This window comes from Macrosteles quadrilineatus, unplaced genomic scaffold (genome assembly GCF_028750875.1).
Source record: "Macrosteles quadrilineatus isolate MER2022 unplaced genomic scaffold, UCM_ALF_1.0 Scaffold_9__3_contigs__length_116548681, whole genome shotgun sequence".
NCBI lineage: Eukaryota > Metazoa > Arthropoda > Insecta > Hemiptera > Cicadellidae > Macrosteles > Macrosteles quadrilineatus.
The window spans coordinates 88,192,183-88,208,359 of record NW_026542602.1 but is presented as its reverse complement, the minus strand read 5'-3'; the positions used below and the strand labels follow the sequence as shown (position 1 = coordinate 88,208,359).

Below are 16,177 nucleotides of genomic sequence, written 5' to 3'. Positions count from 1 at the left end.
CGAAACAATTTCAACAGTAGCAGAACAGACGAGTGATGTTAAAGGTGTAATGAATTTGCAAGACGGAGAAAAATAGAAGAAATAAAAAAAGGAAACAACAGATAAGCTGTAGCCGATGTAAACAGGACAGCAAATATGTTAACATCACGTGGGGTAGGCCTACTGGGGGGAAGGTGCCCACGTTAAATATACACCAACGCGCTGACAACTGTACGGCCTGATCTATAAAAAAGGGATCTACCGTGGTGTGGAAACCAGTTGTTATCTTAAAACGATATGGAGAGGAAGATTTCCTTCGCTGACAGAGTTGAAGAGATTCAAGAAAAACCTTGTGTAGTGGAATTTCAAGCTTTTCGAGGAAACAAAAATGAATATATCATAAAGGAACTAGTATTCCTAGATTTAAATACAGGAATTGTCTTTCCATTTCTATTTGAACCTCCATTCGCATTTAATAATCTCAACAGTAAAACGAAAAGAACCAATAAATGGACTACGAGATACTTCCATAGTATCGATTGGTGTGAAGGGTTTACAAACTACAAGAGTCTCGAAAATATTATGTATCATTTTTGTAATGAGTTTACAACTGTATACACAAGAGGATTAGAAAAACGTAATTGGATACAAGCATATACGACTCGGCAAGTTTACGACGTGATATTGGATAAGAATTTCGAATCTCCCAAGTTGGAAAATATATGTCGACTAGTAAAAAACAAACAACATACACAATCACAGTGCGCATTGAAAAATGTATACCGATTAGCAGCTTTTTTGGAGCCAATGAGGAGTGGTGGGGGTAGCGATGGGTATAAATACGAAGAGCAAACCTTGACAATGCATGAGTATTACTCTAGACTCCAAGCTAGCAACAACGACGAACTAAATAAATCATGAGTTCACATTTCCTACAAACGTTTGTTGATCAATTCAACGCACAGTCCAAATCAAACTGTTTACTTACTAAAAAGTGTTCAGAACTAAAAGAAAACAAACATTATACAATTCACAATATCAAGAAGATTGACACTTCCATCGGGGATGCCATCGTGGTTTCTTTAAGTGATGCACCATTTACTTCGGGGGATGAACCGAAGTTTCAAGTATTTCTACCTAAACGATTTGTACATCTACTACAAAATGAAGATCTGAGAAGCATCGAACCCGGATCCCTGTACCTGGTGTCTCGTGGGTCAAGCGGAAACAACTCTACAGAATTATCTCTTCACATGTCACAACGTCCTTAGATTTAAGTTCTGTTTGTAGAATGTACTTTTGTAAAAGATTTAATAAATAAATAAAGAGTAAAAAAACAGCATATCGGTATTTGTTTTGATACCGATATGCTGTTTTTTTTTAACAAATTTGGATGACCTTGAACTTTACAACATAAAAGGGGGGTGTAACATCGGTCGCTCATCAGTCTGAAGTAGAACCAGCTAAAGGAAACCCATCATGAACAACGAATTGTATCGAGTTTTAACACATCCTGCACTAGGGTTGGTGAGTTGGAATTTAGAAGCTGTACTGAAGTTCGAAAGAATAATCAAAAACATTATTGAAATCCAGAGAAAAATAGATAGGCATGGTTTGTCAGCAAAAACAAAGTCCAAATATGGTGAGCATTATAAGGAATGTCCATGGTCAAACGATGATGCAACTTGTGGTCCCGATACTTGTGTTTGTTGTAGCATTGGCTTAAACAGAAGTAACATCACACGTTTACTTAATGAGCTAGCTTTGGTTCTCAAACCATATGAAACCAGATCATCTGAATAACAAAAAAATATCTCTAGGTTTAAATTTTCAAATTTAAATCTGCAAACATCACTACACCTAAGTTTGTTACAATCACATAAAAGGGTTGCCACAGTATTCCAGCGTTCAGTTTGCACACTCTAAGGTTCACGATAACACGATGGGTACCAACGTGAGTGCTTGGAGTTTAATCTCGCAAGAACCTCGATTTCCTCACGGAGTGTTATCCGATAGTTTTGTGCAACGTTTCGACACGTTTATGGACTGGGAACTTCTTTCTTTGCACTACATTTTCACTATAGAAATGTTGAGGATGTACTTTCACAGGGTGAATTGGTTTCACGTTTTAAAAAGACAACGGTTCTCAGAAAAAATACTCGTAGAGATGATTCCTACTTTCAACAACTGCTGTTGGAAGGAAATTTGTAAATATCAAAACCTTTCTGAAAGTTTTATCGAAAACTACAAAGATCATTTAGATTGGAATTTAATATTTGAACATCAACAAACGAGGGGGATATTCTTAAAGGAGCATGGACAATATTTACCATTTATGAACTTTAGTGATTACAACGGGTCTGACTACGACGAGGAGTGCTCTACCCCACCGCTACAATCAGAAGTCTACACCATTACACCTAATCTTTGCAACGAGACTAAACACAATCAATCTACTCCTTCAGTACGAAATAACTCCATAAATTTACGACCTGACCACAAGTCAAAACAGGAGCATTCTACACCACCATCATCGGGAACCCTCTTCATTACACCTCACCTTCATTTGATTTGTATCTTAGGTTTAGTTTTTGCAAATGTAATAATTTAGCGTAGTCAAAATAATGTTTATTGTAAATATGTTTATCTAAATGTTTGAAATAAATATGGGAAAAATAAAAGCTAGATCGTATCGGTATTTTGTTTCAATACCGATATGTTGTTTTTTAAAATTTACTTTGGATGACCTTGAACATTGCAACGTCTGCTGTAATCAACCAATCAGAAGCTGGTTTTCATTCCACGAAAATAAGGTACCTACCGCATAAAAGGACGATGCGAGACCTACTACTATCCACTTTACTCTCATCGGAGCTCGAAGTAACATGTCGTGGTGTATAAAACATCCTGAATATTCAAAAGAAAATGATAGGATCAACTCGTACATACACGCCCGAACGAGAAGTTTTGTTAGCGAATGTAGAATCGAACTCGCTGAAGCAGGATTCTTCTACGCAGGAAAAAAGGACCAAACGATTTGTTTTTACTGCGGTGGTGGACTACACCATTGGCAAGATATCGATGATCCTTGGGAAGAACACGCGAAATGGTTTCCCAAGTGTCCGTTCGTATTGGTACACAAAGGACAAGATTTCGTCAACGAAATGAGATCCAGAACCGAAAGAAACGCCCTACAAAAGAAAAGGATTCCAACAAACAACATTGCTGTACCCCCACCGATAGAAGAATCAAACATCGAGTGTATAATATGCATGAACAAAAATCGTAATCTACTCTTCTTGCCATGCAAACACTGTTTCGCTTGTGACATATGCGGATGGAGATTCGATAACTGTTGTTACTGTAGAGCTCCTATAATTTCTATGATCCAAGTGTTTTTAGTTTAGATCTGTATTAGGTTTAAGTTTTTAAAACAGCTATATTCCTTATATTGTGTGTATTTTAAATTTTCAATAAAGAATTAACAAAAATCAGCATATCGGTATTCATCCCACTACCGATATGCTGATTTTTTTTAAACCCAAACAACGACCTTGAAAATATCGATCCACCCTAGCTCTGACACGCCACCATGACATAACCCACTACACCATGTCCTAGGTCACGTGCTAGGTCATAAACCGATGCTTATATAATATCATACAGTGTAAAAAGATTCATGTTCAGCAATGAAGTGATAGATATATTAGAAAGACTAGAAGACGGTGAAAGAAGCCTTACCTAACATTTGAACATATTTAACAGTGAAATTAGTTAAATTGAATAGTTTTCTGTACTACAACTAGCAATAAAAAAACATTCAAACAGTTTCACAAAAGGACAAACGATAAACAGAAATACGTTGGATTACAATACAACCAAGAGTAATGAGAGTTAACATTTGCTTTAAATAAATAGTAAATTATAGGGTAAAGAGTGGGAAATTTGTTTTTATATAGCTTGATCGTTTGTACGTCTAACATTAAGCAATGTACAATATACCAAATGTTTGTTATTTTAAAAATCATTCAAAAACATAACGATTTGGATGAATAAACAAGTCTTAGAAATATAAGGTACTATGTTGCAAATGTGGCACATGGTTGTAATTAGTGGAACAATGCTCTGCCCGCATGTACCGCCAACTGTTCACGAAGAAGTAGAAACACTGTGTACATTACTTTTCCATACCAGTTAAATAGCTGATACACCTTGCAGGATTAAAGTGATATTTTAGTTTAGTTCTGAATTTATGTTTATAATGGTGACATAATAAAATAGTGGTTTTTAATAAGTTTTCTCACAGAAACATTGCAAACCAAAATCCAAACACTTTTTGTAATATGTACATAATAACAAACTTTTCACTTGACGATCTTATAAAATGCAAAGACAAAAGTGGAAATATTTCAATTGCGAATGTTTGCTGTATACCAGATAGCAATCATAAACAGCATAAAAGAATGTGTATGATGGGTCTCTCATTAGTCTGTAGTGGAACTAGCTAAAGACAACATCTCATTAACAACAAATTATATCGCAAACATTGCAAAGGTAACATGTACAAATAGTTATCTCCAACAGTTTTATGTCGTATATATAGCTAATTTCTCAAATTTAACAAAATTCCTACTATGTTTCCAATAAAAGAAGCAAACTTTGAGTGTATAATATGCATGGACAAAAAAAATCGTAATTTACTCTTCTTACCAATGCAAACACTGTTTCGCTTGCGACATGTGTGGATGACAATTTGACAACTGTTGTTACTGTAGTAGACCTAACTCTATGATCCAAATGTTTAGTTTAGCTTAGATCTGTATTAGGTTTAAGTTTGAAAACAATTATATTCCTCGTATGTCAATTTTGATTTTTCAATAAAGAATTTAAAAATCAGCATATCGGTACTTATCCCTTTACCGATATGCTGTTTTTTTTAAACCACAACAATAACCTTGAAAATATCGATCCACCTAACTTTCACACCTCAGCATGTCGTCATCATGACGTCACCATACCGTAACCCACCACACCACGTGCTAGGTCACGCACCATTACCACCAGATGCTTAACCGTCAATTAAGCACCACATGGCTCTTGTGACGTCACTCCCCAGCAGCCCTATGTATCCACTACTAAGAACTTACTGTATTTATTTAGCACATGATGTTGATTTGGACAGATTAATTGAGTATCTGATATAATAATTACTAGTAATAATTATTTTATGATACGTCCATCATATTATTTATTTACTAATAACCTACTTTAGCAAGGTTTACTTTAATATCTAATATTGTACAGTACATATTGATCGAACTCCATATAAATATTTATGGCTGTCATTCCCAATGTCTCTACCAACTTCCTGGACTTTGGCACGAATAAAACTACTAAATACCAAATGCAAATATAAATGTCGCAAAAATGTAATACATTTGAAATACTTTTACGCTGTTTGTCAACCCCGCGCTCCTGGTAATATGAAACCATTAAGGGAATATGGGTTTAAAACGACCCGTCTTTCCCCATTATTCGCTCCCCACAGTCGTTATTGCCGCAAGCTCCTCGCATGGGGCTGCAGAAGCGGTGATGTATCTCACACAGCAACGCTGTATCTGAAATTCAGATTTCACTCAGCTCAAAATATCACGATTATCATTAATTCATATCATTTGGTGGGGGGATTTCTTTAGTTTAAAAACATATTGTGTTTTGTGTCATAGCCAAAACATCAAGGTATCACATACATTTTAAGGGGAAATTGTCCAAAACCATAAGATTTTTTAGAGGTTTTTTTTACTAATTAATGGTTTTCAACATAATGACAAATACCCCCGCCGCAGCAAACCTGCAGACTAAGCGAATTTCCATTTGCTTGATTAGATTTACACTAAAATGTCTCCTTAAAAATATCACATTTATTCCCTTTTTGAATAGAATGAGTTAAAACACATACTTAGGTTTGCTGCAACAGGGAGGGTGAAAGTGTTTTTTATGTAAAATGTTAATAGTTAGTAAGAAATAAAAACATTTTCCAAATTTGGGCAAAATATGTTAATAAACAAGCAAACTACAACAGTTTACTTATTCTCCATAAGAATAACATAGGAATTTTAAATTTACAATTTTTTGGAATTTTCTTCGTAACCATTGGGCGCATCATAACGCTTCAATATACTAAATTATTTGTTTTTTTAAGCTCTACAAAATAATTTAGAAAGAAATTGCAAAATTTTATGTTTTTTGGGTCAAAAATGGGAAAAACCCATTTTTACCCCATAAAAGCCCCCATAAACCCCCATTCCCATGGTCCGATCATGCTGGTTCGCGAACTCGTTCAAATAAACGTAGGTTTACACGTTTGTACCAAATTTCATCAAAATCGGATCATTTTTGCTCGAGTTATCGCGCTAACGGACACATATATAAATATATATATATACTAGCTGACCCGGCGAACTTCGTATCGCCTAAGTTATAGGTTTCCCCTAAGACAGACCGATGGAAAGAAAGTACCGTTACGTTTAATTTCCAAGATGATCTCGTTCGCATCGCTCAATCACGTCCTGGTTGAAGTTCGTTCGCTATGCTCACTCACCTTTGGGTTGGAGCTCGTTCGCTACGCTCACTCACCTTTAGGTTGGAGCTCGTTCGCTGCGCTCACTTGCCTTCAGGTTAGCTCGTTCGCTACTTCGCATCGCTCAATCACGTCCTGGTTGAAGTTCGTTCGCTACGCTCACTCACCTTTGGGTTGGAGCTCGTTCGCTACGCTAACTCGCCTCCAGGTTGAAGTTCGTTCGCTACGTTTACTCACCTTTTGGTTGCAAATTAGCTGTTGTCATAAATGTAAAAGAAATAATAGTGCTGCACCCTGTTGGTAATCCTTGTAACTTTAATGCTATTGAACATCATAGAACAGAACCAACTTGTTTAATTGAAACAGCTGTTAAGATTCATTAATTCCATTTCTCATAAGGTTAACATGGGAAACTCCAGAGCCACTGGGGTGGAGCCCTTTTAAGAATTTCGAAACGGGAAATAGTTTACGTCCTATTCGCATACCTACAGAATTTACACACCAAATTTCATAACGATCGGCGAAGTCGTTCCGGAGGAGTTTGCAGACAAACACTGTGACACGAGAATTTTATATATTAGATATAAATATATATATATATATATATATGAATTTGAACGGATGGTGTTTTTGGCCTCTAGGGACCTCAAAACGAAAAAAAAATCGGTCCCGGGTCCAGGTCTTACCATGAGTACTACGGTGATAGCTTATTCCCTATATGGGAAATTCGCTAAAACTTGGTTCCAGGCTACGGATAAGAATAAAATATTTAAAAAATCAAGAATATCTTGAATTGCATTCATAGATAAAATTCAAAAATTTAGTGGCATAGATTTGTTTACTACTGTATATTCACATATATTTAAAAACTTATACATCAGGTTAGAGGTAATTTTCTTTTCCATTACTACACTTGATAATGGTTACTCTACAGAGACACGTATCGCAGTTTACTATCAGTAGGTACATTGAATCCATCCTTAGATATGGAGTCTTACAGAGGGAAGTGTCCATTGGTCCTTACCATTGATGGGTCCTTGTCCTTACCAACCTTACAAAAATAATAATAATATCAGACGACGGAAAATAATCGGGAACAGTCTACAATGTACGGGATTTTACAACAAACTACCCCAGTGCCTAAAAGTTTTGATTGTTAAATAGTTTTTAGAATAATTAAAATTAGATAAGGCTATACTCGGAGGATAGCTTGATTAACATCTTATTGCTACTCTTCTACACGTTATTTAAAATATTTCCTTTATACACTACTGTGACGTAACGCCTGTTTCTGTTCTGATTTTACACTTTAGGGAACGCGTTGTGTAATGTGTCTATTTCATAACAGTCTTTTTTAACAGTTTGTAAATATTTCCCACGGACGAAGTTTCCCGTGGAACCCCGGCTCAGAACTGTCCACCAACGAACTATCTCACAGCGGCGCGTGCTACACTGGATACTGAGGGGTGACATTTGTACAAGGGAGATGGTAGTTAGCATGCCCTCGATAGGGATAACAAATAAAAATACATGGGTTGTGGCAGTGGCAGATGGGTTAGTGTGAATAACAACTTACGCCGTGGTTAATCCTTTTATTGAATAAACACATAAGTCTTTAGTGAAAATTGAATTAAAGATTGGCGTTTAGTAAAAGAAGTTTTTAAAACTTAAAAAGACGCATTACCTTTTTTCTAGTAGGCCAATCTACAGTAAGGTTATTTAGAAACAGTTGGGTCTCGCAATAATCATCACATAATATGTTTAGTCTTTGGTGTTTTGTGGGATTTGAACTCGAAACACCAGTACGGATGGGTCGCACTCTTACCACTAACTTACTAACTTACAGAACTACTTTATTTATACCACTAGACCATAACTGCGTGGATGGTACACATCCAAATAAATTCAATGGTATTAGTTTATAAGTGAAAACATAGTATTGTGCTACCTGATATCCAAAACATATTTAAACCCCTTTGCGGTCGAATGGCAATTGGGGTTGCCACCCGCCATTTTCCCGACTGCTCGGATGGCGGCCTATACTTGCCGAAAATGGTTAATTTAAGACAGGATAGGTCAACCCCTTTGAAAATTTTAATTATCCTTATATGAAAAATGTGTGTACAAAGATTTATCTTTTCCAGACAGATTTATTGATTTTTATCTGTATAGGTAAAGACTTCAGTTTGGCTCTAATCCACTTGTTCAGAATATTATCGTGTAGCTAAAAACCCATGGGTGATTAGAAGTATTTGAACCAGTAGGAAGACCTAGCCACTAGACTAATTGCGTATTATAAAATGGTACTTTTATGTTTTATCAAATGTCTGAATTGTTATTGTACAGGAGGTCAATGTTAATTTCAATCGTGTTTTTCAAATTTTTATTAGGTTAAGGTTATGTTTTTCTTTGTAAACCACTTTCATTTGAAGAGTCAGCTTAAAATAATGGGTACTTCCCCTCTTATCACTACCTGACCTTTGGAAGGTTCATTAGTAGTTTATTTTTACTTGGTTGTAAAGACAAGACTCTGTTTGCACTAAATCGCTTGCTCAAAATCATATCTTATAAACGATTCTGATATTCTGGTTGTTAATAAATCAAACTTAGAATGTATGAAAAAATATTTTTTTTTACAAATAATTGAATATCTGACATAATCATTATTTCACGAAACACTCATCATATTATTTACTTACCAATAACCTACTTTAGCAATGTTTACTGCAGTATCTAATATTGTACATTACATATATAGATATACCTAAATGTCTCCATTTATGACTGTCATTATTCCCAATGTATCTACGAATTTCCTGAAGTCTGTACTAAATCTCTAGATATTACTAGGTCAGGAAATTTAGATAACTGTCTCTGTAAAATGCATTGCATATACATTTCATGATATTTACAGACTATTAATGACATAACATTGCGCAACTGTTTAATCTAAAAATCCTTTACAATGTATTAAATTAACCCTTAAAAAGTGACATTTTACTGTTTTTGTAGTTAATTATATTTATAGTTTTACCTTAAGAGTTAAACTGAATGTATTTCACAATATATTTGTGTAGGTAATATAAAAGATTGTCTTTAAAACATACTAAATCATTGACTTTAGAACCTGCAAGTAAATTTCTCTTGTTATTGTAGAGTAAATATTGAAACCTTTTATGTTGGAGTTGACCAGTTATTTTTGAGGTTATGAATGTTATTTTTTCCTTTTTTAAGGGAAATTTATATTCAAGTTATACTACAACAATTGAATGTTTTAAATATACATTTATTAGTTTATGGTTATTGTAATGGTGATAACATTCCGAGAAATAAATATTAAAATACACACTTTAAATATCTCATAAAAAACATGATATTGTCTTTACCCAACCCATAGGGGTGGTAAATCTAAATAGGAGCAAGTTTAACAATGCTTAAATCAACAATACAACTTATTTCCTGTTCCCACCAGTACAGTTTTCCCACGAGACTTCAAGCTATCCCACGGGAGTGACCGGGAAGTCGCGTGGCAGACACCCCAACCCCCTCTGTGTTGTTGGTGATAGTAAATATATACAAGTCTAATTACATCGGATTATTATTCTTAAAGGAGGACACTATGACCATATTACTATCAATATATCACCAAATCACCAGTAAAGTTTGGTATGCAACCAAGCATTTACCCACGTATGAGCGAAGGATTTGATTTGGTAGATTAGAGTGAGATATCTTCTCTAGCGTATGCTTCAGTAGCGTTTTGCACGGTTGTTACAAACTTGTTCATGCATGTGTTCCGGGGCTCTCAAATTATTGTTGATATGACGGGAATCGAACTCTTCCCTCTCGCATAGGAGTCCACTGGGCTAACAACACACGCTTCCGTTTTCTTTCGTCATTCTGTTTTTAATTAACATTAGATGTTTTTTTTACAGGCCCCTTTACTAAAAACCCAATATTTATCTCATGTATGTCCAGTTTATAACTATTGAAAAGCAACTTTCTTTACGAAGATTTAATCGATGACCTTCTGGTTTTGGTTACGAAGAAACCCTATCTACTGTATTATCATTGACTAAACACAGAATATACTTCCCATGGAATGTAAAAATTTGAAGGCAAAATTAATTTCAGGACCCTCTCACCAGAGGGTACTAGTGTATTGGGTTAAATATTGGTTTAAATCAATACAGTATCATAGCAAACAGCTAATTGATTTATCACTTGACACAGAATATTGTCATTAGTTGGTAGATCATCTCAGATCAGTTGTCATGTATTTCATTGCTACCACCACCACCTTCTAGTTCCAGCCCAATACCCCTCCGCATGCACACGATAAATCTCACGTCTTCCAACAACGAGTCAACAAAATCGGCGTATGCAAAGTCATAATCGTCTGGTGGATCAGTGTGTCTGTTTGAAAACATTCTATACAGGTAACAGAAAATTTCGGTCAAGCCGAAATAACCACAATACGTTTCACAGAACTTTCTGTAGCAGTATCTGCGAGCAAAAAGCAAATAGGGCTCGATTCCGTCGGTTTCACCAACGTTGTTGAACACCATCGCGCTATTCATATCAAAATCTATCGGTTTGTTAGAATAGAACGTTCGGTTTGTTTCACACACGACCGCTTTTATTTCTTTGACGGCCTCCAGCCACACCGCAGATTCGATCGAGTTCACGAAAACGGCCATAAGAAGAAGCGTAAAGAATTTCACCAGTACAAACGTTTTCGTTTTCACAGGACATGGTCTTTACTCGGTCTTATATTTTGCACACTAGCATTCGTATGTGGGTGCGTGTGTGTGTGTGTGGAATCAAGTCTGTGTATCTTAAATGTCATTGGGCAACATATCACTATTTGACAACTCGGTAGACAGGTATAGGTTTGATTGTCTTTCATCCAACAGTGTGGAATCGGTATCGGTATCGGAATTAAACAATCGAGCATTCTCAGTCTGAGGGGGTGTAATCTGAGCTTGTTGTCCTTCAGTCGTCATAGAATTGTGGAACCTGGTATTGGACGAATTAAACGACGTGGTATTCTCAGTATGAGGGGCTGTTGCCTGAGGTTGTCGTTCTCCGGTCGTTATGCCACCGTAATGCACATTGTGCAGCCTGTTGTGGTTGTAAAACAACCGGTAGGTTTGCCGGCACTGTCCCGTTTTTACTGTAGACGCTTCGCATTCTCGCATAATCACCTTGCATCTTGATGTAAATGCGCTCGTTCACTTCACCTGATACGAGACAGCGTATCTTTCAGTGTTGTGTCGTCTTCCGCACAGAAGTGGAAACACCTGGAACACCGAAGGACGGTCCGTTGTCGTATACGGGATTGTAAAACTCCATATCGTTTGTGTCGGTTTTGGCATAAACACAACTTTGGCCGATCATTGTCTACAAGATATAAATCGGGAACCTGATTACTGGAATAATGAATAAAAAGAATAAACACTCAATTTTCTTTAATTTTTATAGCAGTTCCGTATTGATGTGTTTGTTGGTACAACACATCTTTTTTCAACTATGTGTACTACATCCCCCCTAAACACAGCCTTTAAATCAGTCTCTTTTGTTTGATGCGTGCTGAGGTGTGAGTGAACGGATGTGGGGTGAGGGAGGGGTAGCAGACCCTATTTAAGCGCACCGCGGCATCACCAGTTGAGATCGTCACAACCGTGCGGTTATTACGTGTGACCGAGTCGGTCTCGTGTGCAACCCATGTTTTTATTTAGTTGTTTGTTTTATAATTCACTTGAGAAAAGTGTCTTAGTGTTTTTAACGTGATGTCAGTATGCGAAGGTGGTAAAACAGTGAATTCTCCTGTCCGCGATTCATCGACAGGTGTTGATAACCAGCAGTTGAACCTAGACCACCACCATCTGAAAGTCGCTCGTCGTCAAAGCATGGAGCTGAATTTCAAGAGGTCAATCCACCTGCAGCAGCGGTCCCAAGTGACGGAGATGCCTGAAGAAATTATCAGCCAACCGTCAACCTCATCATTATCTCACCGGGATACTTTGTTATCCGGTTCTTCTGCACACGAATTATCCATCGTGGAGTGACAATACCAGCAACACTACCTTCAGGAAGAGTCTTATGGACAGGCTCTGTTAGAAGTAAATCTGAGAAAGCGACTGGAAGAAAAACTGCGCCAAAGTCACGGAAATTTCCTCCAGATGTGTAGCAAGTTGGCCAAAATAAATGATTATGCGACCTTTGTCCTTTTGGGATGAACATGGACGAGACAGTTTCAGCCACTGCCGACCTTATGGCTAAAACCATAATCTTAACGTGGAAGATGGGATGAAGGGGGAGTTCCCAGTGGTGGCCGACAATAACCGGATAAGAAGTGTATTCTAGTCCTTGCCCTTTCCCTATGTTACCCATCTGCAGGGATTTGGACGGCCAGTTCTAGAGTAAACAACTGAACAAGAACCTCACTGTTCTTCACAGTTGGATGCCTCGTACGGACAGTGACAGCCCCCCAGAGTCGTCCGGACGGATGGAAATGAGTCTGCCATTTGCTGATTACAGTAAGTAAAGCTTTTATTCAGTTAATGTAGTACTGGACTGTTTATGGTAAATATTTTGTAATAGTATTTTTATTTACATACATCCGCTTGGATGGAAACCAAACTATTTTAAATATTTCCCTTTGAAATAACATTGAAGGCACTGTACTAAATTGTTTATGTGTGACGTTTTTCAACAAATAATTCTAATTTTCCGAAAACTGTTTTGATAGCATAAAAAAATCAAATAGAACACTTATATTGTTAGTAGGATTATTTTTTTGTATATATTAAAATAGGATGATTTCTTGATTTCAATGAGGTGTTTATTTTATTTCTTGTGAATTAGCTATGTAAAGAGAAAAACTCATAAATATATAAAATACATTGCTAAAACAATGCTATGCACCCCCCTGGCTTATCTATCATCAATATATTTAATACGAGACATGAAACTTTGTGAACAATAAGGCTTTTTTGTTTTAAAATTTAACCCCACATATTATATACCAAAATGTTCGTCTAGGTGTGTAGATGTGCAAACTGGCTTTAGATTTTCGAAATATATCTTTTTAAGGACGTGGGCTGCCCTCAAAGTTCCTTCCATAAGGATAACATTGTGATTGATTTGAATGTTATTATATTCTGAAACAGATGTCAATACATTAGTTTAAAAAAATCCCAGCTGTTTTGTTTGGTTTTGAAATGTAAACAGTTTGCATGTTTTAAAAATAATTAGAAACTCGGCAAATAAATGTTACCTATAGGACACGAAGGGAGAAAAGTTTTACATTTTATTTTCGAAGGACCCGACGACAAAGAAATATTGCCGGTCGGACAAGGCGATTCACCATACGGCAAGCAATGCAAAACGTAAGGAGCCCAGACGAGGAGCTGGAACAGTTAGTGGCAACGTGTACTTACAAAATTACACTGACAAATACAAGAAATCAGCAGCATTCACTTGGCGAGATGGCATTAAAATGTCAGAAATGTGGTTTGTTACATTTTAAAGAAGAACAAAGAGGACGAGGCAAAGGATTTTCATCCTGCTGCCATAGAGGAAAGGTGAATCTACCACCACACCGAGAAAGCTACTATATCCAGAGCCTACGAAATGGAGCAAATCATTTGAGCAGAAACTACAAAGAGAACATTAGATTGTACAACTCTGCGCTCGCAATGGTCAGCACTCGAGCTAAAATTGAAGAACATAACGGTGAAGGGTCTTTCATATACTATAGGGTGCACGACACAATTTATCACTCAATTGGCACCTTTCAACCGTCAGAAGGGGAGCATCCCATAATCCCCAAATTTATATCTACGACGTCGAAACCACTGTTCATGAAAGAATGCTAAACAAAGCTAATGGTTCTTGTAGCACTGAAGTCATGCACATTTTGACTCAACATTTGGTTAATATTAATCCATACGCGCAAGTTTTCAGCATGTTGAGCTCCGTTCTTCAAAATACTCAGCCTACTGAGCAGCAAAAATAACTAGAATGCACAAGCCAATGATCGAGCTCAAGACTAACGCCGATACAACGATGCTATAATATCCTGATTCGTACGAATTCACACGGGTTCACCTAGTTTTAAATTAATCTCTTTGTCTGGTTTAGACTATTGATGAGATATTACTTGAGACAAGACTTAGACAATGTGTACATGATTAAATTGTGGCCTGTCAACTTAAACCACCTTGTAACTTAAAGGGTCTTTACAGATTGTAAACTTAAAACAGAAAATGTTGTTATGCACTAAACTTATTTGCTTGTAAACTATAAACTTTGAGACTTTTTAATATTCCCTAAGAGATTACAACATTAGTCTTTGGTGTAGCTTAACTCAATATATTTGGTTGAAATCTTTTAAATTGTGGATGAAATTCTAAATATACAGAGAGAGAGCATGTACTTGCAATGGAGTTTTTCTCTTTGTTTTCTTCTTTGATTCTTACTTCATTTGGTAATACATTATTTTTATGTTTGCCAGGTTCGGAGAAGGTCACCAACTTGATTGCCACCTGCGATTGGTGTTCGGAGATTTCCATCACCACCAAACTTCATCGTCAATCCACAATACATTTGAAGCGAGCCTTTTTTAACTTACTTAATTTACTTAATTACATCTTTGTATTTTTTCCAATAAATAAATATGTTTTCACTAAAGTAATATGAAAGTACTTATATTTTATGCATTTGTCACCTTCGAAAATTCATCATTAGATTGTTTACTGCGCAGAAATAACGTTTCTCGTCCACAAGTGATTCTTAATATCTTTTTGTTTATTATTCCGTCACAAGCAAACATTTTTATAGTTTCATATGGTGTTTTGGACCCCAAGAAAATTAAACCTAAACATGTTATTAGTTTTGAAATGTTCCTAAATGTAATAAATATTCCTATGCAATGTCTGTTTAAATCTTTTATAATCTATCAGACTTAGTAGTCTAGCAAAAAGTGATATTTTTCCATCCCTATTTTAATGTTATCGCTGAAGTTTTCACTCATCCGTCTTTGTATATTATGTCATAATTAATTGTTGATATTATTATTTTTGCTGCAAACTGACTACCATTGATAGAAGAATGTTATTCATGTTTTTGTGTTGTAATGAACGTAAAGAATCTTTGGGAAAATAATATTTCAGGATGGTCGTTTGTAAATTTAATCTCATTGTAAATAATACTGCATCATATATATTTGAAACCTTTATAGAGTTAAGTTGTAAAAAGCTGTTTGCAACCTTTAATTGTGTTGTAGTAAATATTAGTGCAGGATTTTTCAATGAACGTTGATGTAAAAGAAATAAATGATTTCTAACAAATTATAATTTAGTAATAGTTGTTTGTAAATTGAACATTTTTTTTAAATGTGTATCAGTAAATCTAAGTCAATAAATAGAAAATCTTATATATCTTTCTTGCCAACTTTGTAGCCGGTTGTACAATGGTTGTTTACGGTCTGTGCCGATTTTGAAGTCGATCGATATAATACGTGCAGCATTTCAATACAGATCTAAATACACATTTACAGTTAATAAAACGTTTTGAAACTTATTACTGCGTATCCACCTGGCCTATTCCTAG

The 16,177-nt window shown here is 36.0% G+C and overlaps 1 protein-coding gene across 1 annotated transcript; it reads left to right on the top strand.

Moving 5' to 3' along the window:
- The first annotated feature begins 2,864 nt into the window (after positions 1 to 2,864).
- LOC129003617 (baculoviral IAP repeat-containing protein 7-B-like) lies at positions 2,865 to 3,386 on the top strand. The gene has a single exon (XM_054431914.1). The coding sequence runs from the start codon at positions 2,865 to 2,867 to the stop codon at positions 3,384 to 3,386; it is 522 nt and encodes a 173-aa protein (XP_054287889.1).
- Positions 3,387 to 16,177: the final 12,791 nt, after the last annotated feature.